This window comes from Mobula birostris, chromosome 28 (genome assembly GCF_030028105.1).
Source record: "Mobula birostris isolate sMobBir1 chromosome 28, sMobBir1.hap1, whole genome shotgun sequence".
Classification (NCBI taxonomy): domain Eukaryota; kingdom Metazoa; phylum Chordata; class Chondrichthyes; order Myliobatiformes; family Myliobatidae; genus Mobula; species Mobula birostris.
This window is the reverse complement of record NC_092397.1, coordinates 22,912,820-22,939,557: the sequence shown is the minus strand read 5'-3', so window position 1 is coordinate 22,939,557 and position 26,738 is coordinate 22,912,820. Positions and strand designations below refer to the sequence as shown.

The window sequence follows — 26,738 nt, the reverse complement described above, 5'->3', positions numbered from 1 at the left end:
GCGACGTCGTTTCCTGGGGAACGGTCCGGGGTGGGCGGTAAGTCCGGGATGGTGGAGTCGGTCTCGACTTGTTGGGGTTTCGGCCTCTCCCTTTCCTGCCCGCGGAACAGTGAGTGTCTGTCAGCGCCTCACTGCACCGGCTCTCTGCCTCAGGTACAATATTTAAAACATATTTGCACAGTCACATGGATGGGAAAGGTTGAGAGGGATTCGGGCCTAATGCAGGCAGACGGGACGAGTTTAGGTCGACAACTTGGTCGGCGGGGATGAGTTGTACCAAAGGGACTGTTTCAGTTCTGTATAAATCAGTGACTCTATTTTGGGAGGTTAAATCATAGCAGGATGTACACAGGTTCCTGAGGAGTTTCTGCCCCCCTCCCCCACACCTCTTCTGGTACTGATTTAGATACCAGCTATTCTCTGTGTGAAATATTTACCCCTCAGATCCCCTTTAAATCTGTCTTTAAACAGTTTTGTCCTACTCTAATGAGAGGCAGTTCTTTGGCTGACAAGGCAAGTAGAACACACAACCCTGTCTGCCTGTGATGCCACATACAGAGAACTGTGTAACAATATTAGAGGCACATGCACAGGGGCTTCAGTGAGCAAGACCCAGAGGGATATGAAACTAATGCAGGGAAGTGGGATTAGTATAGCTGTGTATGATGGGGAACATAAATGTGATGGGCCAGAGGGTCTGTTTCTATCCTGTACAACCCTGACCACAGCAGTCCTCCACTGCACTGGGGCTTGTCACCTTCATTCTCAGCTGTGAGCTTGTTCCACTGAACCCCTTACCCTCTGAGAAGACATTTGCACCCTCCCACTATGACCAACCTGTCAGCCATCTCTCCTAATATCACCCAGAGTACTTCACCAAATTCCCATAGAAAACTATTGTTACTGGTGCATAGGGAATGGCAGCATTTTGGTAGCCTTTTGAGGGGGTTGGTTCAGTATTTGACCATTAATTCCTTTGTACAACAACAATCCCATCATACTGGGTACTGAATGTTTTAGGTATGACCATCCTGAAGTTCTGTGTTTCAGGTTCCCATTGCACTTTCACAGTCAGTGGTTTCTGCATGTCCATACTGACCATCGAGAATCTGTCTCCACTAACTCAGAACTTGGTCTGTCTCCTACCCTGCCTTGGTGATTCAAATGCTCATCCAGATGCTCCTTAAATACCAGCCTGCATCACCCCTTCAGACTGTGTTCCAGATTGTAACCTCCCTCTGGGGAGAAAGGAAACATAGAAAACCTACAGCACAATGCAGGCCCTTCGGCCCACAAAGTTGTGCCAAACATGTAGCTACCTTTGAAATTACTAGGGTTACCCATAGCCCTCTGTCTTTCTAAGCTCCATGTATCTATCCAAACGTCTCTGAAAAGACCCTATCGTATCAGCCTCCACCACCATTGCTTGCAGCCCATTCCATGCACTCACCACTCTCTGCGTTTAAAATAAAGAAAAAAAAACAACTTACCCTGACATCTCCTCTGTACCTACACCCAAGCACGTTAAACCTATGCCCTCTTGTGGCAGCCATTTCAGCCCTGGGAAAAAGCCTCTGACTATCCACACAGTCAATGCCTCTCATCATCTTATACACCTCTATCAGGTCACCTCTCATCCTCTATCGCTCCAAGGAGAAAAGGCCGAGTTCATTCTACCTATTCTCATAAGGCATGCTCCCCAATCCAGGTAACATCCTTGTAATTCTCCTCTGCACCTTTCTGTGGTTTCCACATCCTTCTGTAGTGAGGCGACCAGAACTGAGCACAGTCCTCCAAGTGGATCTGACCAAGGTCCTATCGAGCTGCAACATTACCTCTCAGCCCCTAATTTCAATTCCACAATTGATGAAGGAAAATGAAGCGTATGCCTTCTTTACCACATAGTCAACCTGCGCAGCTGCTTTGAATGTCCTATGGACTCTGACCCCAAGAGCCCTCAGGTCCTCTACACTGCCTTGGTCTTACCATTAATACTATATGCTGTCATCATATTTGACCTACCAAAATGAACCACTTCACACTTATCTGGGTTGAACTCCACCTGCCACTTCTCAGCCCAGTTTTGCATCCTATCAATGTCCCACTGTAACCTCTGACAGCCCTCCACACTATCCACAGCACCCCCAACCTTTGTGTCATCAGCAAACTTACTAACCCACCCCTCCACTTCCTCATCCAGTTCATTTATAAAAATCACAAAAAGTAAGGGTCCCAGAACAGATCCCTGAGGCACACCACTGATCACCGACCTCCATGCAGAATATGACCCGTCTACAACCACTCTTTGCCTTCTGTGTGCAAGCCAGTTCTGGATCCGCAAAACATTGTCCCCTTGGATCCCATGCCTCCTTACTTTCTCAATAAGCCTTGCACGGGGTACCTTATCAAATACCTTGCTGAAATCCATATGCACTACATCTACTGCTCTCCCTTCATCAATGTGTTCAGTCACATCCTCAGAAAATTCAATCAGGCTCGTAAGGCACAACCTGCCCTTGACAAAGCTATGCTGACTATTCCTAATCATATTATACCTCTCCAAATGTTCATAAATCCTGCCTCTCACGATCTTCTTCATCAGCTTACCAACCACTGAAGTAAGACTCCCTGGTCAATAATTTCCTGGGCTATCTCTACTCCCTTTCTTGAATGAGGGAACAACATCCTCAGTCCTCCGGAACCTCTCTTGTCCCCATTGATGATGCAAAGATCATCGCCAGAGGCTCAGCAATCTCCTCCGTTGCCTCCCGCAGTATCCTGGGGTACATATCATCTGGTCCCGGCCTCTTATCCAACCTGATGCTTTCCAAAAGCTCCAGCACATCCTCTTTCTTAATATCTACATGCTCAAGCTTTTCAGTCCACTGCAAGTCATCACACCAATCATCAAGATCCTTTTTTGTAGTGAATATTGAAGTAATGTATTCATTAAGTACCTCTGCTATTTCCTTCGGTTCCGTACACACTTTCCCACTGTCACATTTGATAGGTCCTATTCTTTCACGTCGTATCCTCTTGCTCTTCACATACTTGTAGAGTGCCTTGGGGTTTTCCTTAATCCTGCCCGCCAAGGCCTTCTCATGGCCCCTTCTTAAGCTCCTTCCTGTTAGCCTGACAATCTTCTAGATCTCTAACAGTACCTAGCTCTCTTAACCTTTTGTAAGCTTTTCTTTTCTTCTTGACTGGATTTACTACAGCCTTTGTACACCACGGTTCCTGTACCCTACCATAACTTCCCTGTCTCATTGGAATGTACCTATGCAGAACTTCACACGAATATCCCCTGAATGTTTGCCACATTTCTTCTGTACCTTTCCCTGAGAACATCTGTTCCCAATTTAAGCTTCCAAGTTTCTATCTGATAGCCTCATAATTCCCCTTACTCCAATTAAACACTTTTCTAACTTGTCTGTTCCTATCTCTCCCAATGCTATTGTAAAGGAAATAGAATTATGATCACTATCTCTAAAATGCTGCCCTGCTGAGAGAACTGACACCTGACCAGGTTCATTTCCCAATACCAAATCAAGTACAGTCTCTCCTCTTGTAGGCTTATCTACGCATTGTGTCAAGAAACCTTTCTGAACACACCAAACAAACTCCACCCTATCTAAACCCCTTGCTCGGGGGAGATGCCAATTGACATTTGGGAAATTAAAATCTCCCACTGCGACAACTCTGTTGTTATTACTCATTTCCAGGATCTGTTTCCCTATCTGTTCCTCGATATCCCTGTTACTATTGGGTGGCCTATGAAAACCACCCAGTAGAGTAATTGACCCCTTCCTGTTCCTAACCTCCACCCACAGAGACTCTGTAGACAATCCTCCCATGACGTCCTCCTTTTCTGCAGGCATGACACTATCTCTGATCAACAGTGCCACGCCCCACCACTTTGGCCTCCCTCTTTATCCTTCTTGAAACATCTAAAACCCGGCACTTGAAGTAACCATTCCTGTCCCTGAGCCATCCAAGTCTCTGTAATGGCCACCACATCATGGCTCCAAGTAGTGATACATGCTCTAAGCTCATCTGCTTTGTTCACAATACTCCCTGCGTTAAAATAGACACATCTCAAACTGTTGGTCTGAGCATGTACCTTCTCTATCACTTGCCTGTCCTCCCTCACACACTGTCTCCAAGCTTTCTCTATTTGTGAGCCAACCGCCTCTTCCCCAGTCTCTTCAATTCGGTCCCCACCCCCCAACAGTTCTAGTTTAAACTCTCCTCAGTAGCAAACCTCCCCACAAGATATTGGTCCCCGTGGGATTCAAGTGCAACTCGTCCTTGTTGTACAGGTCACACCTGCCCCAAAAGAGGTCCCAATGATCCAGAAATCTGAATCCCTGCCCCCTGCTTCAATCCCTCAGCCACGCATTTATCCGCCAGCTCATTCTATTCCTATACTCACTGTCGCGTGGCACAGGGAGTAATCCCGAGATTACTAACTTTGCTCTCCTGCTTCTCAACTTCCTCCCTAACTCCCTGTAGACTGTGTTCAGGACCTCCACCCTTTTCCTACCTATGTTAGTGGTACCAATATGTACCACAACCTCTGGCTGTTCTCCATTCCACTGCATGATATTTTGGACGCGATCTGAAACTTCCCGGACCCTGGCATCTGGGAGGCAAACTACCATCCGTGTTTCTTTCCTGCATTCACAGAGTGCCTAACTAAAGAGTCCCCTATCACTAAGGCCTTTCTCTTTCTTTCCCTACCCTTCTGAGCCACAGGGCCGGGCTCTGTGCCAGTGGCTCGGCTGCTGTTGCTTCCCCCAGGAAGACTGTCCCACCCCGCCCCACCAACAGTTCTCAAACAGGAGTACTTATTGTTCAGGGGGACAGCCACAGAGCTACTCTCTGGTACCTGACTCTTCCCCTTCCCTCTCCTGACTCTTAACCACTTGTCTGTCTCCTGTGGTCCCGGTGTGATCATCCTTGTATCACCTCCTTGCTCTCCCTGACCAGACGAAGGTCAACGAGCTGCAACTCCCGTTCCCTGACGCGATCCCTTAGGAGCCACAGCTCAACACACGGGTGCGGATATTCCCGTCCAGGAGGCTGGGAGACTCCAGAACTTACCACATCTGGCACCGAGCACAGAACACCAGTGTCACACACATACTTCCTTTCCGCAATTAACACAGGTAAACCTACCTCGCCGCATTACCACCTAAACCAGTTGAGCCAAAGCCCTCTCATTCTGCTGCCCGCTGGATATGGCGGTCTTCTTTTTAACCTTTTCCCGCTCTACTGGCTGACGTCATGTACCTGTGCAGTCTTGCCTCTCTTTACTCCGAGTAGTAAAATGCCTTCGCTCTGGAAATCCTGAGCCGTTCCACTCGCAGCCTGCTTGCTTTTCCTCATCCTCTTTAAACCACATATTTCTCTCGTTAAACTTTTGTTACACACACATCATAATATCTGCATTAAATTCCATCTGCCATTTTAACAGCTGGACAACGTCCCATCTCAATATTTTCTAGCCTTTCTTGCTGTCCACTGCACCCCTAATCTTGGTGTTATCTGCAAACTTGCTGATCCAGTTTACCACATTCTCATCCAGATCGTTAATACAGATGGAAAACAGCAATGGATCCAGCACTGGGAAGTTTAACCAGGACAGGATGTACACAGTGAATGACAGGTTCCTGAGAAGTGTTCATGAACAGAGACTTGTGCGTTTCTGCCTCCACCACCTCCTCTGGCAGGTCATTCGGGAGACCATCACCGATCCTTATCCCTCCCATCCCACCCACAATCAAGAACATCCACATTAAATATACCCAATGAATTGGCCACAGCCGTCTGTGGGGATGAATTCAGAGTCCGAACCAGAATCAGGTTTATTACCACCGACATGTGTCATGAAATTTGTTAATGTAGCAGCAGCAGTTCAATGCTGTACATGATAATATAGAAAGAATAAATAAATTACAGTATGTGTGTGTATGGATATGTTTATTTTGTAGATTGAAAACAGTGCAAAAACAGAAATAACATATATAGAATACATCTAGAGCAGTTTTGTCTGTTTTAAATTGAGAAATCAACTTTCTCCAAACTCCTTATGAAACATATCCGCTGTCATGCCTTATTTATACTGTAGCTGCATCGATATGTTGGGACCAGGTTAGATCCTCGGAGATATTGATATCCAGGAACTTGAAATTGTTCACTCTCTCCACTTCTCATCCCTCTCTGAGGATTGGTTTGTGTTCCCTCATCGTACCTTTCCTTCAATCAGCTCTTTTGTCGCACAGACATTAAGCACAAGGTTGTTGCTGCGACACCACTCAACTAGCTGGTATATCTTGCTCCTGTAAGTCCTCTCCTCTCCATCTGAGATTGTACCAGCAACGGTTGTATCCAGCATATTTATGGACGGCTTTTGAGCTACGCTTAGTCACACAGTCATGGGTAGAGGGGGAGTGGAGCAGTCGGCTAAGCACAATCCCTGAGGTGCACCAGTGTCAGTGTTGATTGTCAGCGAGGAGGAGATATCAATTTGAATTGACTTTATTTCTTGTATCCTTCATGTACATGAGGAGTAAAAATTTTTGTTACATCTCCGTCTAAATGTGCAATTTACAATCATAGTAATTTATATTAATTTATAATAAATAGAACAGCCAGTGTAACATAGAAATACACTCAAATCAGTGTGAGTTAATCAGTCTGATGGCCTGGTGGAAGAAGCTGAGCCGGAGCCTGTGTGTCCTGGCTTTTATGCTGCGGTCCTGTTTCCCGGATGGTTGCAGCTGGAATAGATTGTGGTTGGGGTGACTTAGGTCCCCAGTGATCCTTCAGGCCCTTTTCTCACACCTTCTGTTGTAAGTGTCCTCAGTGATGGGAAGTTCACAACCACAGATGGCGCTGGGCTGTCTGCACCACTCTCTGTAGAGTCCTGCGATTAACGGAGATGCAGTTCCCATACCAGGCAGTGATGCAGCCATTCAGGATGTTCTCAATTTTGCCCCTGTAGAAAGTTCTTAGGATTTGGGGGCTCATAGCAAACTTCCTCAACCGTCTGAGGTGAAAGCGACGCTGTTGTGCCTTTTTCACCACTCAGCTGGTGTGTGCAGACTGCGTGAGATCCTCGGTATGCTGATGCTGAGGAACTTAAAGCTGTTTACAGTCTCAACCCCAGATCCACTGATGTCAATAGGGGTTAGCCCATCTCCATTAATCCACACAGATTGTGGTCTCCCGGTTAGGAAGTCGAGGATCGAGTTGCAGAGAGACCAGGTTCTGCAGCTTATTAATCAGGACTGTGGGATTGATGGTATTAAACACTGAGCTATAGTCAATGAACAACATCCTGACACAGGCTGTGCAGATGCACTACCCCTTGGTATGGAAATTATTCCTGATCTTTGTTCTAACAGGATGTCCTAGTATTCTGAGGCTGTGCCCTGTGATCCCAGGCTGCCCCACTATCGGAAACATCCTCCCCACTCCATTGTAGGTCTTTCTATTTTTGATAGGTTTCAATGAGATTCCCTCGTTCTTGTAAAGTGTAGCGAGTACAGGCCCAGGGCAGCAAACAATCCTCGTGCATTAACCCTTTTATTGCTTGGATCATTCTTGTGTACCTCCTCTGGACCCTCTCCAATGCGAGCACGTACCTTTTTAGATAAGGGGCCCAAAACAGTTCACAATACTCCAAGTGTGATCGGACCAATGCCTTATAAACTCTGAGCATTACATTCTTGCTTTTGTGTTGTAGTCTTGAAATGAATGCTGACGTTGCATTTGATTTCCGTACCACCAAATCAACTGGCAAGTTTATCATTAGGAAACCCTGCACATCTGAGACGTGCCTGACCCCAGTACCCAGGAGGCGACACCCCGCTGTGGCATTTCTCTTGCTGTCACAGAATCTCCTGCACATCCCCTATACTGTGAGTCTGTTGTCATCACTGCTGTGATTGACCTTTCCTCCCGCGGAGCATCGGACCGGGGTGTCAGTATCACTGACATGACAGGCTGCTGCTCTCTGGTTTGTCACTCTTCCAGGGGTATCCAAAGGAGTGTACTTGTTGCTGAGGGTCACAGCCACAGGGAGACATTGCACTGTCTGTCTCTTCCCCTTTCCAGTCGTGGTAGTCACCAAACTATTTACAGCCTGACCTCAGGTTTGACCAACCCACTGAATCTCTGGTCTCAGCATCCTGGAAACTCCAGGTCTGTCCATCTCCAGCACCATTCCCACTTCTAGTGGTCACCCTCATGCATTAATCCTTTTATTGCCACGATCATTTGTGGCACCTTGTCAAAGAAAGCCTTTTGAAAGTCCAAGTATATGACATCAGTGCATCCCCTTTATCCATCCTGCGTGTAATCTCCTCAAGGTATTCCAACAGGTTCATCAGGCAAGACTTTCCCTTAAGGAAACCGTGCTGACTTTGTCCTTTCTTGTCCTGTGTTTCCAATACTCTTCAATAATTGACTCCGATATCTTCCCAACCACTGAGGTCAGTCTAACTGGTCTATATTTCCCTTTCTGCTGCCTTGCTTTGTTATATGCCCTCTGTTACGTACCCCGTAACTGGGTTGCCAAACCAGCAGAAATGGATCACTCAGTTGGAGTCTGGATTACTGGAACTAAGAAAGTTTTATTAAAGAAACAAGCAACACAGTAATTGAAAGGATAATAAATGCAGCAGTTCAGCAATGATAAACACACATGTGCACAGAATTAAGATAACAGCATCAATCAAGCTCTATCGTTGTCTAGGGGTAAATGACCAAATTTCAAAGTGACACAAAAGTTCAGTCCAATTTAGTTCAGTTCGCAGTAATCGTTGCCATGGCGATAGACAACGTGGGGGGAGCGAGAGAGAGAGAATGGGAACGACTGATCATTCAGACACGGCTTCCACTCACTAGACCGGCGATATGGCTCACAAACAGCTTCCAGGCAGGTCCTTGGTGATGTCACCTGAGGTCACCGTCTGTGACCCTCCTCCAGATGCGGTCGATCCTCTGCAGTGAACCCGGCACCCAAGCGAGGGTGGACACCCACCGGGTTCCCGCTGATCGTACCTTTCCACCCTGTGCGTTTAAGGCTGATCCCCCGATCAGCCATCCAAGAGCTTCTCACCGACTTGTGAGAGGCGCACCGCTTCCAGGGTCTCGTTACCTCGGGTGTCGTGTGTCCTGCCTTAGCGAACCTGTCCCTTTTTATCCCCCTGCTGGGGTATCGCCTGTCCATCACTTCAAACAGTTCAGGGTTCAAAGGGGGAGTGTGTGTGTGTGTGTCTCTCTCTCTCTCTCTCCCCCCCCCCCTCATTACACATCTTCACATCGCCTGTCCATCACTTTAAACAGTTCAGGGTTCAAAGGGGGAGCCGATCTTGGCAATACCCAGACTGATGGCTCCTTCATTACCATCTCCACATGCTGCTTCATTGTTCCTTATCTCTCCTTCCCCCTGAGGACAGGTGGCAGACCAACTGCTGATGCCACTGATGCTAACCCAGGCCAGCAAACATCTTAATTTTATGTGTATTCTCATCACACCTCCCTTTTGGTTTTACATTAGCTTTGATTTCCTTGTCAGCCACGGTTGTACTATTTTGCCATTTGAGTATTTATTTGTTTTTGGAATACATTCATCCTGCACCTCCCTCATTCTCCCCAGAAACTGTTGCTTCTCTGCTGCCATCCCTGCCAGCATCTCCTTCCAATTTATTTTAGCCAACTCTTCTCTCATACCACTGTAACTGCCTTTACTCCACTGAAACACTGCTGTGTCAGACTGTACATTCTCCCTATCCAGTTTCAGGTTGAACTCAATGATACTGAGATCACTGCCTCCTAAGGGTTCTTTTACCTTAAGCTCCCTAATCACCTCCAGTTTATTCAATAACACACAATCCAGTATAGCTGTTCCCCTAGTAGCTCAATGACAAACTGCTCCAAAAAGCCATCTGTTCGGCATTCACCAAACTGACTCTCGAGATCTATTTCCAACCTGATTTTTCCCAATCGACCTGCATGTTAAAATCTCCCATGACTCCGATGAAATCTCCCACAACATTGCCCTTTTGACCTGCCTTTTCTATTTCCTGTTGTAATTTGTGGTCCACATACCAGCAACTGTTGGGAGGCCTGTATACAACTACCATCAACGTCCTTTTTACACTTGCAGTTTTTAAACTCAGCTCACAAGGATTCAACATCTTCCGATCCTGTGTCACATCTTTCTACTGATTCGTTACCATTCTTTACCAGCAGAGCCACGCCATCCCCATTGCCTACCTTCCTATCCCTCTGATACGTGTAACCTGGGGCATTTAGCTCCCAAATACAAACATTCTTCAGCCGTGATTCAGTGATGGTCACAACATTAAACATGACAATCCGTAATAGGGCAATAAGATTATCCACCTTATTTCTTACACTCCGTGTATTGAGATATAACAGTTTGAGTTCTGCATTTGCTACCCTAATTGATTTTGCATCCCTCATGCACTGATACTCACCCTGCTGGCTGCAGTTATGTCCTATCATCTGCCTGCCCTTCCTGACAGTGTGACTGCATGCAATCTTTGCTTTCTTTACCATCTGTCCTATCCTGCATCCTTTCACACCAGTTCCCATGCTCCTGCCAAATTAGTTTAAACCCTCCCCAACCACTCTAACAAACCAGCAGTATGCCCACAAGAAAACTAATCTCAGGGTTGTATATGGTGACAGAAATGTATTTTGATAATACATTTACTTTCAGCTTTGAACTTTGTAGTAGAGAGCCGGGTGTTGTACTGGTCTGTGTCCTCACGGGCCGGTGCTGTGCTCTGGCAGCTCAGTGTGCTTGGTATACAGTGTCAGTGTTTCAACAGAAGTGTGTCCTTATTACACAATTGATCTTGTCCATCCTGGAGTTTGGTAGATTCACTGGCGACCAGAGTGATTTTTTTCAGACTATTATTGGGCAGAGAATCATTCTGTGATCGTCGAGACTATTTGACCCATCAAATTTATACCAACTCCTGCTACAACATTTCCACAATCCCATTCCCCACTGCACCCACAACTCTGCAGGTCATTTCCCCTGAAGGACCTGTCTAATTCCTCTTTGAACACTGGTTGTTCCTGCCACCACTCTGCTGAGTCCCATATTTCCCAAGGTGAAGTCAAGAATGTCCCCCTCCCTGGTAGACCACATATTGTTTCAGGAAATCTTCCTGAACACAGATAATGCTCCATCCAAGCCTGAGGGTGCAAGGGAGTCCCAGTTACTCTGGGGAGATTATTCACTCACCACATCTACTCTGTAGTTTTTACATCAGTCCATAACCTGCCGACATATCTGTTCCTCTCTTACTGGCCGTTGTGAGGCTTCCAGTATAATCCTAGCACGGGGATTGCTCCTTTCTTATTCCTGAACTTCACCCACATTGTCTGACTGGAGGAGCCTCCAGAGTGACCTCGACCTTGTGACATTCTGCCTGATCAGCCGTACAGATCCCCAACCTCATTCACCTCCCTCTGGACTGTCTGAATCATCTGAATCCTGGAATGTTTCACTTCCAGTCTTGCCCTTCTCTCAGCTGGATCTCTGTAAACACAAAATACTCTGCGGATGCTGGGGTCAAAGCAACATGCACACCACGCTGGAGGAACTCAGCAGGTCGGGCAGCATCCGTGGAAACGAAAAGTCACCGTTTTGGGCCGGAACTGTGATACCTTTTTTTTTCCTTCCCTCGCTAGCGAGTGGTACTGGGATTATCCCCACCCCCCACCAGAGTTTCTACTTAACTTTTCCCCAACTCCCTAAGTTCTCTTTGCAGGACTTTGTCTCTTTTGTTAGAGCCAATATGGACCACGACCTCTGGCTGCTCACCCTGCCCTTTCAGAATGGCCTGTACTTGTTCAGTTCCATCCCTGTCCCTGGTACCAGGGAGGTAATGCACCATCGTGCAGTCTCTCTCCTTACCACAGCTACACCTGGCTAAAGACTCCCCTGTCACTGAGGCTCACCGAGAACACAGAACAGTACAGCACAGGAACAGACCCTTCTTCCCATGATGTCTGTGCTGAACACGATGCCAAATGAAACTTAATCTCTTCTGCCTGCTTATAATTGATGTGCTTAAATTCTCTGAATATTCATGGACTTGTCTAAAACCCTGTTAAATGTCATTATCGTATCTGCTTCCACCACTCCCCATGGCAGCCCATACCCGGCCCTCACCACTCTCTGTACAGAAACAGAAATCTTACCTGCCCTAACGTCCACCTTTAAATTCTCACCCTGGCATTTTAAAGCTGCACCTTCTCATATTTGATATTTCTACCCTGGCAAAATGATTCTGCCTGTTTACCTTGTCTACACCTCTCATAGTTTTATAAACTTCTGTCAGGTCTCCTCTCAGTCTCCTTCACTCCAGGGAAGACAGTCCCAGTCGGTCTGATCTTTCCTTGTAACTCAAGCCCCCAGTCCAGATAACATTCCTGTGAATCGTTTGTGCACCTTTCCAGCTTAATCACATCCTTCCTCTCATGTGACCAGAACTGCACAGGGTACTCCTGGTGTGGTGTCATTATTGATATGTACAACTGTAATGTGATGACCCAACTCCTCTCAGAGCCTTTGCCAATGAAGACAAGCATGTCGTGTTCCTTCTTCACCACCTTTTCTACCTGTGTTGGCACTTTCAGGGAATTACGCACCTGTGCCCCAGGTTTCTCTTTCATCAACACTCCTCAGGACCCTCCATTCACTGGATATGTCCTGACCTGCTTTAACTTCCCAAAATCCATCATTGTGCACTTGTCTGTCACAGTAACAACATTTCTCTGTTTCTCCGCACCAACAACCCAGCAGTGAATGTCAATGAACCATTCAGCTCTGAACCTTGGTCATATATTGTTTTATGAACCACTCACTGCATCCATCTCTATTTTGTTGTGTAGTTCAGCACCTTGACCCCTCTCTATTTCTCTCGTTTACAATTTATCTCCACATAAATCACAGTTTTGATTCCTCCTACCACTCTACACGCCATCATACTTCACCACATTAAACTCCATTTACCAAGTATTCTACTCACCAGCTTCTTCTTATCCTGTTGGAGAGATGAAATGTCCAATCACAACATGTCTCCCACCACATTCCCTGTCATTGAACTCCCTCCTCTAGGTCATTAATATCAATAATAAATCATTGTCGATCCAGAACTGGTCACTGGGAAACTCCACTAGTAATATCATCCCAGTCTGAAACAGACCTGTTATTCTGTCTCAGTATGGTAACCAGTCTTCAGTCAGTATTAACACACTTCCTTCCCAGTACTGAGCTCTGGTCTTGTGCACCAGCCTGACATGTGGCACCTTGGCAAATGGCTCCCAAAAATCCAATAACACCACTTCTCCAACTTCCTCTGTAAAGTCTCAAATCTCTGGTATGTTTGTCAAACATGACTGAACATTCAACAACCCAGGTTACAGGGTCCAAGACCAGGTTCCAGATGGACAGGGTGGTGAAGAGGCTTTTGGAACACTGGCCTTCAGTCAGGGCACCGAATATAGAAGCTGGGATGAAATGTTGCAGTTGTCCAACACGTTGGTTTGGCCGCATTTCGCAAATAGTGTTTAGTTTCAGTGACCCTGCAGTGTGACAGACACCATTAAGCTGGGAAGAGAGCAGAGGAGATTTACGAGGATGTTGCTGGATCTTGAAGGACTGATTTGTGGAAAGCGTTTTGGTCAATTTTCCCTGGAATGTTGGAGAATGAGTAATGATATTGCAGAGGTGTAAAAAATAATAAGGGGCCTGAGTTGGGTCAAAGATAACAATTATTTTGCCAGTGTTGGGGAATCAAGAACTGGAGGGCATTGGTTTAAGATGAGATTTAATAGGAACCTGAAGGGCAACTTTTCCAGTTGGTGGTGGTGAGGGGGTTACAGACCACGAACTCAGATGGAAACTTTGGTCATAGTGGACAATTTGAGCTGAAGGTCTTGTTTCTGTGCTGTGTGAATCTGACTGTAAACCCTGTTGACTTAGTTCAATGACATTAAACTTTTCGAAATGATTTGCTATTTCTTGATAGATTATCGACTCCAGTACCTGAAGTGAAGTTAACAGGACTACAGTTGCCTTCCACCCTTCTTCAACAATGGTTTTCAACTAACTGGGACCTTTCTGTAACAGTGAGTTTTGACAGACTTCAATGTCTCTCCTTTCTCTCCAGACTTTATTGCAGGTCGTTGGGACCTGGTAATGTTTGCTTTTAGTCCCATTAGTTTCTCCCTGGAGACAGCGGTTGTTACACATTATGGCACAATATTGAAATGTCACCATCAGATATCTGTGGGATGTTTTCTGTGTCCCCACTGTGAACACTAACTCCTTGTTGGTCTGATGGTCTGATGTTCAGTGCAGACTGGCAATCCTGCGACACCGCTGGTGCTTGACGCCATCGGTCTCCGATGTTGCTCTGGATTCATCAGCTCCTGCATGGGCGACTGCTTGCTTTACGTATCGTACTTCCCTGACTTGCTTTACGTATCGTACGTCCCTGACTTGCTTTACGTTTCGTACGTCCCCGACTTGCTTTACGTTTCGTACGTCCCCGACTTGCTTTACGTTTCGTACGTCCCCGACTTGCTTTACGTTTCGTACGTCCCCGACTTGCTTTACGTTTCGTACGTCCCCGACTTGCTTTACGTTTCGTACGTCCCCGACTTGCTTTACGTTTCGTACGTCCCCGACTTGCTTTACGTTTCGTACGTCCCCGACTTGCTTTACGTTTCGTACGTCCCCGACTTGCTTTACGTATCGTACGTCCCCGACTTGCTTTACGTATCGTACGTCCCCGACTTGCTTTACGTTTCGTACGTCCCTGACTTGCTTTACGTTTCGTACGTCCCTGACTTGCTTTACGTTTCGTACGTCCCTGACTTGCTTTACGTATCGTACGTCCCCGACTTGCATATCGACTTCCACAGCTAGGGCGCAATATCCATGGTCGACCCTGACCAGCGGAGAGCCATCACCAACATGTTTGCATGTGGCCTCCTCTACTGCTACGACGAAGCCAAGTACAGGTTAGCCAAACAACACCTCATATTCTGACTGTGCAGCCTCCAATCTTGATAGAATGAACATTGATTTCTACCAATTCCGGATATCACTGCACTCTGTTTCCCTCACCCCCACTTCTTTTCCCCCATTCTGATACCATTTAACCCCTTCACCTCTCTTCACACACCCTCATGACCTGCCCATCAACTCTGTCTGGTTCTCCACCTCCTTCGTGTCATCCCATGGTCCAAAGTTCTCTCCTATTGGATTCCTTTCTCTTCATCGCTTTGCCTTTTCTGCCTGTCACCCAGCTCCTCAGATCATCATCCTTCCACAAACCACACATTCCCTAAGGATGAGCTGTACCTAATGCAATCTGCAAGAGAACTGAGACTTCAGAAAAGATTTGTTTTCCAGCAAGACAATGACTGCGAGCTTAAAACCAAAGCTGCACAGGAATGCCTTAAGACAACACAGTTCATGTCCTGGTGTGGCCAAGTCAGAGTCCAGACCTCAGTCTGTGGCTGGACTTGAAAAGGGCTGTTCACTCATAAACTCTGTGCATTCTGACAGACCTTGAGCAGTTTTGTAAGGAAGAATGGGAAAAATTGCAGTGTCCAGATGTGCAAAGCTGATAGTGACCTATCCACATAGACTCATGGTTGTAATTGCTGCCAACGGTCCATCGACTAAATACTGACTTGAAGGAGGTGAATACACCTACCTGCACAGGGTCCATTCCCTGTACGTTATATTACATGACACCCTTACTCTTATGCTTAACACCCTGACCAGTGGAAACCAGCATTCTGCACACCTTATCCTGTTGTGTAGCCACATTCAGTGAACTATGTGCCTGGATCCCAAGATCACTCTTTACACCAATGCTGTGAAGGGGTCAGTTATTAACATTATACTTTCTTCTTTCATTTGACCTCCCAAACTGCAACGCCACATTCCCTCCCAGATTAAATTCCTTCTGCAGCTACTCTGCATATCTGTTTGTGATCTGTATCCCACTGTGTGCATTGATCAATATCTACACTGTCCACAATTCCACCTATCTTGCTGTCACCTGTAGACTTGTAAACCGCCCATCAACATTTTCATCCAAACATCGATATGTATCAGAAACAACATAATTCCCAGCATCAATCCTTGTGGATCACCACTGCTCACAGACTTCCAGCCCAACTTAGCCTTCTATGAGAAAGCCATTTCTGAATTGAAATTGCAATTTATATTGAATCCCACTGCTCTTTTTCAAATGCCGTACTGAGGTTTATGTGGATCATGTCCACAGCCTTGCCCTCATCAAGCACCAAGATGTTGGGTCTCATTCTTTTCACATTATATGTCAATGATTTGGATGATGGAATTCATGAATTTATTGCAAAATTTGCAGATGATATGAAGAGACAGGTGGAGGTGCAGGTATTTTTGAGGAAATAGGGAAGGACAGACAGATGAAGAGAATGGGCAAAGAAGTGGCAGATGGAATACAGAATTGGGAAGTGTATGGTCATGCACTTTGGTTGAAGAAATAGTAGGGTTGATTATTTTCTAAATGGAGAGAAGATACAAAAAATTGAGGTACAAAGGGATTTGGGAGTCATTGTGCAGGATTCTCTAAAGGCTAATTTGCAGGTTGGGTCTCTGCTGAGAAAGGCAACTGTGATGTTAGCATTCATTTCAAGAGGACTGGAATATAAAAACAAGACTGTAATGTTGAGACTTTATGAAGTACTGGCAAAGTCTCACTTGGAGTATTGGGAGCAGTTTTGGGCCCTGTATGGAAGGGTGAGCTGAAACTGGATGGGTTTCAAACGAGATTCTCTGAAATGATTCCAGGATCAAACAGCTTGTCATATGAAGAACATTTCATGGCTCTGGGCCTTTTATTCACTGGAATTGAGAACAATGAGGGATGACTAATTGAAACCTATCACTGTGATAAAGTTGATGTGGAGAGGATGGGAGTGTAAGACCAGAGGACACAGCCGCAGAATAGAGGAGCATCCTTTTAGAATGGAGATGAGGAGGAATTTCTTTAGAGAGAGTGGTGAATCTGTGGAATTCGTTGTCACAGGCAGCAGCTGTGGAGGCCAAGGTATATTTAAGGTAGAGATCGATAGATTCTTGATTGGTCAGAGCATGAAGGGACACATGGAGAAGGCAGGAGATTGGGGCTGAGTGGAAAAATGGATCAGCCACAATGAAATGTCAGAGCAGACTCGATGGGCCAAATGGTCTAATTCTACTCCTATACCTTAGTCTCTGTCATCACCTCACAAACCTCGAGCAACTTTGTCAAGCATGATCTGCCCACACAAAACCATGCTGATTGTCCCTAACCAGGCCATGCCTTTGCAAATGTGCATAAATCCTGTACCTCAATATTTAACTCTGACCTGGTGGTCTTGAAACAACTCCCACATGTGGCTGCTCCCATTCAATGCCCCTTGGCTTCTGTCTTACTACGTCCTAACTTGCCCTCCTGCAATTTAGTACCTTCTTACAAGATCTAATTTTATTCTTACTCATAACTAAGAAAAATATAAGATCCCAAAATTTTCACTGAGTCTTGGCTGTCTCCTGGTCTGGTTCATTTCCCAAAACTAATTCCCACATGTTCTCAACTCTGGTTGGGCTCGACATAATGTTTCAAACTTTCCTCAGATTCACTGAAGAAATCTTGCGCTTCTTAGTATTGAGCAAATTCCAGTCAATTCTAGGGAAGATAAAGTCCCCCCACTGGTTATTGTGGGGCCAGTGCAAACATCCCAACAGTGTAACTGCAGATTGCCTCTGTAAATGAACCTTCCAGTTTGCAGTGACATTCCCAGTGGGGTAACCTCTGCATCTTTTAACCCCCCCCTCCCACCCCCACTCACATGTAAAACAATCAAACCCAGGAATGTTGAGCTGCCAGCCCTGTCCGTCCGACAACATAAAACTCCTAATGTTGAAATAAACTCATTTCAGCCCAGCAATCCCACCATGTTTATTAGCCTGACATTGGCTCTCGTTCTTTTCAGACTGTCTTGTCAGACATACATTCTCCCACTTGCTACTCCAGTTCAAACTCTGCCAAGTGACACCATCAAACCTCCTGGTGAAGATATTGGTTCCCGTCCGGTTCAAATGCAAATGGTCTTGTTTGTCCCGGTCTCCCAGCTGCCTGGACCACCCATGAATCCATGAATCTGAAAACCTCCCTCCTGCATCAGTTCCTCAGCAACATATTAAACTGCGCGAAACATCGATTTCTCACCACACTAGCGCATGGTTTTGGTCACAATTCCGCGATTACAATCCTGGAAGTCCTGCTGTTTTTTTAACCTAGTTCTCTAAAACCAGTGTGTAGGACTTAACATCCCTGCTCGTTTAAACCCTTCCGTGCAGCACGAAGAAGGCTCCCCGGAAACATATTGGCTCCCCTCCTCCTTGGACCCGCCTCTCGTTTCCCTTGAGACCCAAAGATCCTTGTACCTGAAGAACCACCCACCTCGCACCAGCTCCTCAGCCACCCCTTTACCTGGGCTTTAGAAGGCGCCAGAAGCGCGGTCTATATATCTGGTTATGTATCCTGTTCTTGTATGTGACCAGTCTTTCATTTCCCTGACGACCCAGAGGAACAATTGTTCTAATGAATCAACCCCCTCATCACTGGAAGTGACTGCACCCTCTCCCACCAACTGCTGTGTGTGAGGGCGCTGACACTGGTCATGGGGCCGGGAGGGACAGACCGAGGTCCTCGGGGATTTGTAGAATGGAAAAGCACTTCCTTTAATTTAAAGCAGGAGAATCGGCAAATTCCCAGAAAACCCATAGTATGTACGTGGTGTGTGAGGGAGTTTTGTTTTTCGCTGGAGCGCTTCGTGTCGGATGAATCGTTGGAAATTGGCGGTTGTGGTAAAGTGAAGGCGGAGCTGGACGATGAGAGGCCGCTCTCGGCTCTGTCCGTCACTCTGACTCTGTCTCCTCCCCTCCCCGCCTCTGTCTCTCTGCGCGTTTCTCGGGCAGGTCGGGGCGCTGTGTATAAAAGGAGACAGCAGCAGGCAGTTTGTCAGTGAGCAGCGACCTTGAGTGAAGCAGCATCATGTCTGGCAGAGGGAAAGGAGGCAAAGGACTGGGCAAAGGCGGAGCCAAGCGGCACCGTAAAGTGCTCCGTGATAACATCCAGGGCATCACCAAACCGGCCATTCGCCGTCTGGCTCGCCGTGGCGGCGTCAAGCGGATCTCGGGTCTGATCTACGAGGAGACCCGCGGGGTGCTGAAGGTTTTCCTGGAGAATGTGATCCGGGATGCGGTCACCTACACTGAACACGCCAAGCGCAAGACGGTGACTGCCATGGATGTGGTGTACGCTCTGAAACGCCAGGGCCGCACTCTCTATGGCTTCGGCGGCTGAAAAACTCCCACTTCCTCCCGAGCACAAAACAAAGGCTCTTCTGAGAGCCACCCACCGCCTCACAAACGGAGCCGTATCCGCAGACTTTTAATTATTTTTTATCGATACATTCAGTTGGGTTGCATTTGAAACAGATTGATCGATTCCGCTTGAAACATACTGCAATTCTGCCTTTCCAGTCAGTGATTACCGCAAAACCTGCATTAGGATCGATGTTAATCCTCTATCAGTTTCGAACAGAAATCAGTTCACTCGTTTAGAGAACGATTCTGCAGTTGTGAATTTAAATCTTAACTGAGGAAATTAGATATTAAATTTATTAAACGAAACTGAATTTGTATAATTCGTCATACAATTAATTGTAAATAAAATGTAATCAAGCACCGTTGCTGGATGGTCTTCAATTGCCAGGCGATTTTAAATTAATCCGGCGCCAATCACTCTGCATCAATGAAGTCCGACCGCTCGGCAAATTTTTATTTGTCGTAAATTTTTATTCGCCGCCAGCCTACAGGAAAGGAATCAACCAATCGCAGTAAGGAACCTTAATAGACACCTGGTTCAGCCAATCAGAGGTGATGGGCAGACCCTTTCCAAAAGTATAAAATCCTGTCCTGAAGCACGTTTCGTCTATCTTGTTCCTGTATTTCAGCCTGTGTTGTCGGTTTAGAAGGAGAATGGCCCGTACCAAGCAGACAGCGCGTAAATCGACCGGAGGGAAAGCTCCTCGCAAACAGTTGGCGACCAAAGCGGCGCGGAAGAGCGCTCCAGCCACCGGCGGAGTGAAGAAGCCTCATCGCTACCGGCCCGGCACCGTGGCTCTGCGGGAGATCCGGCGCTACCAGAAATCCACCGAGCTGCTCATCCGCAAACTTCCCTTCCAGCGCCTGGTGCGGGAGATCGCTCAGGACTTCAAAACCGATCTGCGCTTCCAGAGCTCGGCCGTCATGGCCCTGCAGGAGGCCAGCGAGGCTTACCTGGTCGGGCTGTTTGAGGACACTAACCTGTGCGCCATCCACGCCAAGCGAGTCACCATCATGCCCAAGGACATCCAGTTGGCCCGCCGCATCCGCGGGGAGCGCGCCTGAACCCAGCCTCCACAACAAGCACAAGAAAAGGCTCTTTTAAGAGCCACTACCACAGCAAAGGAAAGGGCTGTCGCTTGCTGATTATTGTAGTGACGATCTGCCTTCCTGATGGGGTTGTTCGGTTTCGCATTAACTGACCGCAATCATCAGCTGTTCTGTGCCGACAGGTTAATTCAGCGAGAGACAGGAGATGAACGCGCTCCCTCCCTGTCAGGGTCTCATCTGGCCCTTCACTTCTCCCACAAACCTGGCATGTACAGCTGCTGCGGCTGTTACCGTTTTGTTTGCTTTCGACATGCCCGGCTGTCCTTGGAGTGGGAGCATGCGGTCGCGATGGGTACAGTGGGAGATTTCCGAGAGCGGTAATTATATATTTTTGATTTTATTCTTGTAAATGTTGTGTAAATAAACTTTTGTAGCTGGTACCTGATTGAAGGTCAGTCGGCAAAGTCGCCGGGAAGGTTATCATATATCTTCCCCCTGCAGTCCATCCCCAGAGACAGATCCCTCTCTCAAGACGCCCCCTCCCCTCTCACATAGGTTTCAGCAGTTCCCAATCAACTCAGCTGAATCGGGCTTTGGGATGCGAGGTGCGGAATCTCAGTCACGCTGTCCTGGAGCGGGAGAAGGAACTGGGCCTGCAGACCACCCCACCGGTCTCACTCTCTCTCACACACACACAACCCGAGTGAAACGCAGTGTTTCACTTCAAATCTGGGACGTCAGGGCCGCTCTGAATGTCAAAGAGGTACCGGGAAAATCGGGTTTTATGCGATAAGTTCCCCCGCAAAACTCAGTCGGACCCGGCGCGGGAATCACAATATTCACGATCAGCTCTTTTCTGAGATGTGGGTGGCTCTGAGAAGAGCCGTTGGGTTCAAACACTTACAAACGGTATACCTTAATTCACTTTTTGACTGCTGTCTTCTTGGCCGCCGCCTTCTTCGGGGCTGCGAGTTTCTTGGGGCTCTTTGGCTTCGACGCCGCTGGTTTCTTAGCTGCCGCTTTTTTAGCCGCTGGTTTCTTAGCTGCCGTTTTTTTAGCCGCTGGTTTCTTAGCTGCCGCTTTTTTAGCCGCTGGTTTCTTAGCTGCCGCTTTTTTAGCCGCTGGTTTCTTCGCTGCCGCTTTCTTAGCCGCTGGGTTCTTGGCGCCAGACTTCTTGCTTGGAGATTTCTTGATGGCAGATTTCTTTACCGATGGCTTGTTCGCTTTCTTCACCGCTTTCACGGCACTTTTTCCTTGACCGGATTTAAAGGATCCCGAAAGACCCGCGCCCTTGGTCTGAACCAAGGAGCCGCTTTCCACTCTCTTCCTGATGCACATCCTGATCTGGGCGCGACGTTTCCCCACATCGACACCGCTGCTGGTCAGAGCCTTCATGATGGCCACAGCGGACATTCCCTTCCGATCGCGACAATCCGCCACAATCTTATCGATTTGTTCGCCCAGCTTGGGACCGGCTGGTTTGCTCCGGCCGGCCGCCTTCTTCTTGGGAGTCTTCTTTGCGGCGGCGGGTGCGGCTGGAGGAGCCGTTTCGGCGGGTGCTGTCTCGGTCATGTCGGCGACTCTGGAAAATGCTTCTCACAATCAGACTGAATGAGAACTGAAGCGAAAGGCGGCGGCCCAGAGCAATTTAAAGACAGCGAGCGGACGGGGCGGAGACATCCTGCTGTCAGCTTCCGGAGACTTCATTTTTCTGTGTTTCTCTCTCCTCAAAAACTCTCCGATTCCAATTAAAATCGGACACTCCAGAGACCCAGACTGGTCCTTGTCCGTCACTGAGGCCGCAAAGTTCGCCGGAAAGAGAGTTTAATCGGGATTAAAGGCAGCACTTTCTATTTTAACCCGTTTGATTACTGCACTGCCCGCGATCTCTCTCCATTTTGTTGACCTGTTCTCTGCTTTTCGGCTGAAATTTTGAAACTAACTAAAACTTTGCGATTAATTCCCGCTTCGGGACTGAGCTGGGGAGTGGGGCGATCCCATAACAGAGAAGTCTTTTCTTTTTGTACAGGAGGCGCTGGGAAATCCGGCGATGTGTTCGGACCCACAAACACAGTGATACTCGTCTAATCGCCCGCCGCTTTAAAACACTCTCTCTGAATCAGCAAGTCAGGCAGCATCAATGGTGAGAATAAACAGTGGACATTTCGGGCGGAGTCCCTTCATCAGGACTCTGGTGGGAGATGCTGCCTGACTTGCTGGGTTCCTCCAGCATTTTGGCCGCGTTGTTCGCCATTCCCAGAATCTCTTGTCGTTATGCTGACACAATGTTCACATCTGCACCTTCAGAGGCCTGTACTGCTGTCAGAACAAAACGACAGGTTCCTCGTCATATAACACGGTGATAAATCTGATTCTGATTCCAAGGAATAAAGGACAAAGGACATTGTCTGACCAAACTGACTATGTAACTGAGAACCTCGGGTCCGGGAAATATACCTTGGAAATCTTTTCTACACTTTCCCCAGTTTAACCACGTTTCCTATAATGGTGACAAGAGCTGTATACAAATCGGCAAGTGTGTCCTCCAGTCATTTACACAACTGTGACATAATGTCACAACTGATATACTCTATCCCCTGACTAATGAAGACCAGCATGTTAAACCCCGTTCTTCACCACCCTGTCTGCAAGTGACACAACTTTCAATGAACTGTGTTCACTTTACCCCTAAATCTCTCCGGCCCATTCCAGTCCCCAATGACCGATCATTCATAGTGTAAGTTCTACACTGGTTTGACTTTCCAATATGCACCGCCTCACACTTATCTGTATTGAAATGCATTTGCCACACTTGACCCTCTTCCCTAAGTGATCATGAGCACCCTGTAATCCGCGACATCCTTCCAAGTTAAGTTGAGGGAAGTTTCTCCAACTCATTAATAAAACTTTTGTGCACTGGCATTGATCAGTGAAGGTCAGTGAAACCTTGTCCATTCTTGCCTCTTTTACTCTTCATATATCTGAAAATAAATCTTTTTGTATCTTGTTTCTATTATTGGCCAGTTACTTTCATAATTCATCTGAGTTCTGCATATTGTTATTATAGTTGTTCTGTTTTTTTTGTTTTAAGTTTCATTATCCTTTAGCTTCCCAGTAATTTTGGTGATATTCTTTGCCCTCTCATGTTCTTTTATGCTGCCTTTGTCTTCTGTTGTTAGCGATGGTTGCCTCATCCTCCCTTTTAAATACTGTTTCTGCTGAGGGATGAACCGATCCTGTGTCTGCCAAATTTCTCCTGGAGACAAACTTTTCATACAAGGTAATCTGGGAAAGTTGAAATGCCCAACTGCTGTAAACTTGTTCCCATTACCCCTCTGTGTGATTTACTAATATGTCTGCTGCACAATATCTGAGCCGATTGGGAGGCCGGCAGTATAATCCCATCAAAATCATCATTCATCATTTTATTTAAAACCTATACTTACAAGACCTCATCAAAACCCCTCTTATTACTGAAGTGTTGGTCTCCTTATTCAAAGATGCAACATCCCCCACCCATAAGGTAGCTTTTAAATGTTTCCCCTTCATCTTAAACCATTACCCTGTAAATTTAGGCTTCCCTACCCTACAAAAAGAGTGCTCACCTACTGATTTTGTAAACCTCTGGACGGTCACCAGACAGCTCCTTACACTCTCAGGAGAGAGAAAGAGAGTCCCAGTCTGTCCAGCTTCTGCTGATAATTAAAGTCCACCAGTGTCAGTAACATTCTCATCAAACTTCCCTCCACACTTGCCAGCTTCATGACATCTTTCCTGCAACTGGATGACCAGAACTGTGCAAAATACAGTCTGGTCTCACTTTGACTTTTACAGCTGTCATACGGCATCCCAAATTCTCTACTCAGTTCCCTGATCAATGAAGACAAATAGGCCAAACACCACCTTCACCATCCTGACTACCTGTGTTGTCTCTTTCAGTGAATGATGTTTCTGTATTTCATGGACCCTCTTCTGTAATACTCTCCAAGGGACAAGAATTTACTGTGCAGATCCTTCCCTGGTTGAACTTCTCATAATGCAACACCTCAAACTTGTCCACATCAATATCCTTCTGCCATTTTTTGGCCGTCTTCCCCAGTTAATCTCCATCCTATTGTACTCTCACACAATCTTCACAGTCCACACTACCACCAGCATTGCTGTCATCTGCAAACTCACTGTCACCACAATGTCAGAAAATTGTTAATGTAGATGACAATTGACAGTACCAGCACCGATCCCTGTGACTGTCACTGGTCAGAGGCCTCCAACCTGAATAACAAGCTGCCATGACCACCCTCTGCCTCCTTCCATCAAGACAAGTATCTTGTCTGGCATCCCCTCTGCTCCAAATGTGTAATACAAAAGAAATAAAGATTAAATCAAAATATATCTACCTATGGCCTACATCTCTCAGAAGAGACAAAACCTGAACTCCCCACTCCAATTCTGGCCCACTCATACAATGACCGCTCTGGTTAAGTATAACTTTTTATTGGATCTTGCCACGTTCCGAATTATGGGCAATCAAACATTTCCTCGGGAACTGTGACATGCAAAATGTGCCAACTGCCCAGGTTCACTTCATCAAACTCCCTCTCCTTTTATATAATCTGATGACTGTGTGGAACTGTGGCACTCAAAACTGTGGACTGCAGGAAACCAGAGTACATGCCTGCACTGTTCTACAAGGCCACAAATGATTAAAAAAACACTGTATAACAAACACTGGAATTCCCCAACTGAGATGAATGGGGAGGCTGGATAACTGAAAAGATTCAAAGAGAAGGAAGATAAATGTTTGTAAAATCAGGGAAGTGGGATTGACATACAAGGAAGGTTGATGGCAGATCAGACTTTATATGGAATTGTGGGTGAGGGACTAAGAGAGGACACACTGGAGGGTTCATCCAGTGGGACAATGTGGATAGAGCTCAGGATAAGAGAGGTGCATTCACTGATGGGGTTATACCACAGGCCTCCCAAATGCCGGCAGGAGATAAAGGAACAGAAATGTAGCAGGTAATGAAAGATGTAAAAGCAACAGGGTAGTTGCAGTGGGTGACTAATTTCCCCAATGTTGACTGGGACTCCCTTAGAGTCAGGGGCTTAGATATCACCGAATATGTTAGAAGAATACTGGGATGTTACTTAACATAGAAGTGGATAGTCTAACCCGGGAAGGGAGCCATAGAAACATAGAAACATAGAAAATAGGTGCAGGAGTAGGCCATTCGGCCCTTCGAGCCTGCACCGCCATTTATTATGATCATGGCTGATCATCCAACTCAGAACCCCGCCCCAGTCTTCCCTCCATACCCCCTGACCCCCGTAGCCACAAGGGCCATATCTAACTCCCTCTTAAATATAGCCAGTGAACTGGACTCAACTGTTTCCTGTGGCAGAGAATTCCACAGATTCACCACTCTCTGTGTGAAGAAGTTTTTCCTAATCTCGGTCCTAAAAGGCTTCCCCTCTATCCTCAAACTGAGGCCCCTTGTTCTGGACTTCCCCAACATCGGGAACAATCTTCCTGCATCTAGCCTGTCCAATCCCTTTAGGATCTTATACGTTTCAATCAGATCCCCCCTCAATCTTCTAAATTCCAACGAGTACAAGCCCAGTTCATCCAGTCTTTCTTCATATGAAAGTCCTGCCATCCCAGGAATCAATCTGGTGAACCTTCTTTGTACTCCCTCTATGGCAAGGATGTCTTTCCTCAGATTAGGGGACCAAAACTGCACACAATACTCCAGGTGTGGTCTCACCAAGACCTTGTACAACTGCAGTAGTACCTCCCTGCTCCTGTACTCGAATCCTCTTGCTATAAATGTCATAGAAAACATTGTATTGGGAAATGAGCCTGGCCATTGATAGAAGTTTCATTTTGGGAACAGTAAATAAGGACAAGACTGGACCTGGTGGTAATATGGTCATTTGGGGTACAGTTAATTGCAACTGTCTACATTGAACATGTAAATGATGTTTAAAAGCAATCGGGTCAGAATTCAGACAGAACTGTTTCTATGAGGAGGAAACACAAGGATGGTAAAGTCTGGCAGAGGGGCATAGTGAGAGATGTTATGAATTCAGACTGAAAGAAAATGAAGGATAAGGAATATTTCAGAAGTAGAAATTGGAGAAAGCCTCTGGCAACATGAAACAAGTAAGAGAGAAGTTAGAGAGAGAATCA

General features: G+C 46.6%; 3 protein-coding genes across 5 annotated transcripts in view; 2 read left to right on the top strand and 1 right to left on the bottom strand.

The window, feature by feature from the left end:
- LOC140189345 (histone H3) overlaps nucleotides 1-26,738 on the top strand; it is a 35,911-nt gene continuing 9,173 nt past the window's right edge. Inside the window, exons 1-3 of one of the 3 annotated variants that reach the window (XM_072246091.1) lie at nucleotides 1-153; nucleotides 14,085-14,184; nucleotides 20,125-20,977. In XM_072246091.1, coding sequence (XP_072102192.1) covers nucleotides 20,150-20,560 — 411 coding nt within the window. In that variant the 5' untranslated portion in view covers nucleotides 1-153; nucleotides 14,085-14,184; nucleotides 20,125-20,149 and the 3' untranslated portion in view covers nucleotides 20,561-20,977. Of the gene's footprint in view, nucleotides 154-5,587; nucleotides 5,784-14,084; nucleotides 14,185-20,124; nucleotides 20,978-26,738 lie in introns of those variants that run through there. The other 2 variants (XR_011883502.1, XR_011883501.1) reach the window with 2 other exon arrangements.
- LOC140189087 (histone H4) lies at nucleotides 18,947-19,488 on the top strand. The gene has a single exon (XM_072245787.1). The coding sequence runs from the start codon at nucleotides 19,161-19,163 to the stop codon at nucleotides 19,470-19,472; it is 312 nt and encodes a 103-aa protein (XP_072101888.1). The 5' UTR covers nucleotides 18,947-19,160; the 3' UTR covers nucleotides 19,473-19,488.
- On the bottom strand, nucleotides 21,442-22,152 carry LOC140188963 (histone H1-like). The gene has a single exon (XM_072245623.1). The coding sequence runs from the start codon at nucleotides 22,115-22,117 to the stop codon at nucleotides 21,467-21,469; it is 651 nt and encodes a 216-aa protein (XP_072101724.1). The 5' UTR covers nucleotides 22,118-22,152; the 3' UTR covers nucleotides 21,442-21,466.